Source organism: Parasteatoda tepidariorum, chromosome 3 (genome assembly GCF_043381705.1).
Source record: "Parasteatoda tepidariorum isolate YZ-2023 chromosome 3, CAS_Ptep_4.0, whole genome shotgun sequence".
Lineage (NCBI taxonomy): Eukaryota > Metazoa > Arthropoda > Arachnida > Araneae > Theridiidae > Parasteatoda > Parasteatoda tepidariorum.
Genome location: NC_092206.1, coordinates 10,311,488 through 10,316,833, shown reverse-complemented (window position 1 = coordinate 10,316,833; position 5,346 = coordinate 10,311,488). Strand labels below are relative to the sequence as shown.

Here is a 5,346-nt window from a genome sequence, read left to right as displayed (position 1 = left end):
ACATACATACATACATACATACATACATACATACATACATACATACATACATACATACATACATACATACATACATACATACATACATACATACATACATACATACATACATACATACATACATACATACATACATACATACATACATACATACATACATACATACGTACGTATTAGCGTTTTATATAATATAGATAGATGTTCGGGTATTTAAAAATTCCATTCAGACGTGCATTTTATTGAATAGCATCCCCTCCAGAACATGTAAAATTAGTAAGAATTTTCAAACACTGATTAATATATATTTTACACCTGTGGTTCTAGGCATGAAATAGATGTTTATCATATTATCTAGCAGGTTATACTAGTTAAATATTTGTTTTTTAAATTTGAAGTATAAACGTATATTTTGCTTAAAGTTCGCTAAAATACTGTGCTGTAGCTACCACTACTATTATTAAACATCATATTCACTAGTATATATAAGACATGTTAACTCGATTCTATCTTGAGATACCTTCTGGCAGATGAAGAACGGCATAGTCGTCAGCTCTTACTCCACATTGGTGACCTCCATACGTGATATTAAAGTGCCTACTTCGATAGATGGTCCGCATAAAACAGTTGACTTGCTATTTTTGTCTGCTTCATTATCCTGCTCACGATGTTCCTTTTCAGTCTCATTTATACTTAACGGCATCCTGCCCACACTCAACTGCTATTAGCAACACAGGAGCAACCAGACATCCAACCGTAAACGTAATACAGCTCTCACGATAAACGCTCAAAACTCGGCGAACTTAATACAGTTCTTACCACAAGATCTCAAAACTTGGTGAACTTAATACAGCTCTCCCGGTCTTACGAAAATACGACAATTAGAGGTATCCGTTCATCGAATTCTATCCCTAGTAAAATTCTGGTGGGGAAGTATTGTGGCGTAACTACCACTACCATTATTAAACATAAATCCACTTATATATAAGACATGTTAACTCGATTCTGTAGTGAGGTTCCTTCTGGTAGATAATGGAGAGTCAAATCGAAAGTTCATAATTATACGAAAGAAACAATACTGACTGGAATTTTATTTGATTACGTAACGAATTTCCACCGACTCTACTAAAAGAGAATCGATGTTTCTGACAAACGAATTCACCAAGTCATTGATTAGACGAGCAACGTTGAATTTACAAACATAGTAGAGAACAATTATTTTCACGTTTGTAACGGGTGCATCAAGCATAATAGAAATTAGTTTCAAAAATTCTCAATGAGCAAAACTGAACAGTTTAGGGCCAACGTTAATACCGATTAGAAAATCTTTGGTGAAAGTAATTTGAATTGAACAAAAAAAGGCAATAGTCGATAGGACAAAATGTTATTTTTCCCCCACACTATTTTAGAGCAGACTGATGTTACATTTGTTGTGCTCACTTCTTAAGGTACACGAGTTTGAGCTATTAAGATATCCTAAACCGTCTTTGACTTAACCGCCCTATTATGTAAATAACAATACGTTGAAATAGATGAAAAAGTCCCCCTTTAAAGAAATGCACAGGGAAAAATAAATAGTCATTTTCTACTGCATTTCATTTCTAAACAAGAAACTTGACTGATACAGTTAGGGCAAACAGTTTGAAGTTGATACAGTTTAGGGCTAACGTTAATACCGATTTGAAAAATGTTGGTGAAAGTAGTAATTTGAATTGAACAAAAAAAGGCAATAGTTGACAGGACAAAATGTTATTTTTCCCCCCACACTACTTAGGTCGTTAGATTAGGCTGATGCTCTATCTGTTCTCAGTGCTTAAGGTACGTAAGTTTGAGCTATTAAGATATCTTAAACCACATATGGCTCATCTGTACCTATGAAGTAAATAGCAAAGCGTTGGAATGTAGGAAAAAATCTTTTTAAAGCAATGCATAGTTTCATAGTATTTTCTACTGCATTTCCTTCCTAAACAAGAAACTTGATTGAATTAAACAGAAGTTTTTTCTTCAATTTCAGCGTTTGAACAAGAACTTAACTGATTTAATTCCAGTTTTGTTCTCTGGATTTTTAATGAAATTTAAGAAAGGAGGGATGCTTAATTATTTTTTTTATTGAGTTAAACTACTAGCATTCCAATGAAGCAAACGTGAAAAAGAAAAATTCTAAATACCGGCCTGCACGCTGCAAGTTGTAGTAGATTTGGCGTTACCAACGGTGCACGAGGGGGCCTACTACATAACACCCCAGACGGTTAATTATAATAAAATGTGTTTTCCTCCATCTTATTTCTATAACAATATACTCCTTATTATTTCAGGATGAATACACATTATGCAGTGAACTCATCAGAAAACAACATCAGAGAAAGTTCTTTCACATCTAATCTCAACAACAAGCATCAAGACGCACACTGTGACACTGAAACTAATGCGCACGCAAGCAAAGTTCACAGACCATCCATATGGGCTGAGTCCGTAAAACTGTTCAAGAGAAGATTTGTCATGATGTTCATATTTGCATTGTGTTCAGCAATGAATGGCGTCCCCCAGTTCATGTACACAGTCATAGCCGATGTCATCGCTTGCCACTATGACACAAGTCTGGACTCTGTTAACTGGACGTCAGAGACTTTCATGGTAGCGTTTTTGCCTCTGGTATTTCCTGTAATGCTTCTGATGGACAAGAAAGGATTGAAAATAACGTTGATTATTGGTGCCCTTTTAAACTTTGCCGGTGAGTTTGCGTTATCTTTGATTATTAGACGCACTGTAAGATTCTATGGTAAATCTTAATTATCAGGTAATACTATACAGCTTTATTGTTGTTTTTTTTACGCGGTTGGCACTTGTGTACGTTCGTGTATCAATGGGTTAAATTAGAAAATATATAATATAAATTCCACGATTAGACAAATTCAAGGACATATTATATAAATATAGAATATTTATTGTATAAGGTATTCTATTATTAAAACGCAATAATTAGATTAAATTATTAGACACACTGTAGCTTTTTAATAATGATATGTTTTGCACGATTTCATAGGCGATACTTTTTTATTTAAACATACATATAATGGGTTTTAATTCAGGAGATTTTTTATATACTTCCTATTTGCATTTATTTCTAACGTATTGCATTACAATGTTAACCCATTGATGTACGAACATAAACAAGTGCAAACTTGTTTCAGCCACGTAAAAACACTAAAGCTGTATAGTATAACCTGATGATTAAGATTTTACATAGAATCTTACAGTGCGTCTAAGAATATGGCATAGGTTGGCACTGTAGTTATATGAAACGAGATTTCCATTTCAAGTTAAAATCTCTTACACAAATAAATTATTGAAGTGGACTTTTCGTTTGGTTTAAAATCACATGCTAATTTCAATTTACAAGTGTTACTTATGATATACTTATTATTAATTAAGTGCTTCTTATGATATACTATTACTTATTAGGTTACTTATGATATATATTATTAATAGAAATCACATAATTCGTTTTATCTATGTTGAGTTTTAAATTGTTACCAATATGAGTTGCTAACAGTTTATAAGGGACAGTCTGATATTTACTCTCATTTGCTTACTAGGGGGCTCAGTCCCCTGCTCGCTGCCGCTCACCAACCCCGATGCTTGCAATAAGTGTTGTTTCTTGGCAGAAAACAGTTTTTCTACTAAATTTAAAACTATCCACTTAACATTCTACTAAAAGGAATTCTGTTTGCTTACGTCTTTGCTTCCACTTCCCACGTCCAAATATCATTATCTATTAGATCAAATATTATTATACAAATATTATTATCTATATTATTATCGTCCAAATAGAATTTTTTATCATTATAAAAATTTAGATTTATTGGTGAACAGAAGTAATTTTTCTAAGCAATCATTTTTTAAAACAACATTTATATTGTTATAACATTATATTGATCAAATAAATTTTGTAAGTTCAAAACCATATTGAAGTTATACTTCTTATGCGAATTCCAACAAGGTTGCGTTAAACGTTCAACGCTACATTTTTATTGGTCGGGAAATCATTTTGAAATTACATTATGACGCATTCGCATGCATTATTAATCCAAATACATTTTCCATGGCGAGATGATGATTCAACCACAAGCACTTCCACTGTTTCAAGAGGTCCACGAGGAAAAAATTCACAATATTACCGTGATTACAGAGCACGGAAGCGAACGGAGCAGGCAAAAGAGTCGTTGAATAGAACTAGTGATCCTTTTACGACTGTTGATTCTTCTACAATTAACGTTGCAGGTTACGAAGTTTAACTTCTTCCGCGCGGAGAGACTCCACGCACTATTTTTTTTAGATATTTTAGCTTACCAAATGGGTGAATATATTAAATTCCATTCTTGCTTTGCATCTCATTGTGCGTGAAGCTAGCTTACCATTAAGTTCTAAATCCTTTAACAGATCTCCTTAACTGTAATTTATGGCAGTATATTAATGTTATTTGCACAAAAACAAACTTTATAAAACGGTTAATAAGATTAGACTACCTTTCTAAATAACTTTATGTTAAAATGTAGGGCAGAATTATAATATAATAACAATAAGAAGAAAACTACAATTATCTAAGTTTTAAACTCTTGTATTAAAAGTATAATAATAGCAGTACATTAAAAAAACTTCAAATTAGGGAGACGAAATTCGCGATCGCAACGAACTATAGGGGGCGTTGCTGTATGAGATGAACACCTGCGACTTCTATATGAACAGTCATTCAGTTACTCTGGAGATGCCTTTAATGTAGCGTGTAGCATTGTAACACTCCTTCTTTATTGTGACTAATTAAATTTAAAAAAAAAAATCTTTGATATTCTTCCTTATGCAAAAGAAAACAAAATGGTATCTCTTTTTTTTAGAGAAGGAACATCCAAAACACATCGGAAAAATATTTGTACATAAACAGAAAAAAATATGTCTATTCTTATAAGAGTTAAAACCTAATGACCGAGATTGTTGTTAATTTACGTCGCATTAGAGCTGCACAATAGGCTATTGGCGACGGTCTGGGAAACATCCCGGAGGATCATCCGAAGACATGCCATCACAATTTTGATCCTCTGCGGAGGGGATGGCACCCCCGCTTCGGTAGCCCGACGACCTGCGCGTGAAGTTGAGCACTTTACGGTAGCACAGTTTAACGAGCACCAATACTGCACACCCTCGGTCACTACGCAGACTGATCCAAGTGGTCCTCCACCCGCACACTGACTGCAGCCAGTGATGCTTGACTTCGGTGATCCGCTGGGAACCGTGTCTTAACGATCAGTCCACTGCGCTAATGCCCGAGAAATAGTTTTACAAAATTTAATGATA

The 5,346-nt window shown here is 34.0% G+C and overlaps 1 protein-coding gene across 1 annotated transcript in view; it reads left to right on the top strand.

Moving 5' to 3' along the window:
- LOC107453521 (choline/ethanolamine transporter flvcr2a) overlaps positions 1-5,346 on the top strand; it is a gene marked incomplete in the record, with an annotated part of 26,886 nt that overhangs the window by 2,394 nt on the left and 19,146 nt on the right. Inside the window, 1 exon segment of the mRNA XM_071178318.1 lies at positions 2,313-2,728. Within this exon segment, the coding sequence (XP_071034419.1) occupies positions 2,314-2,728 (415 nt within the window).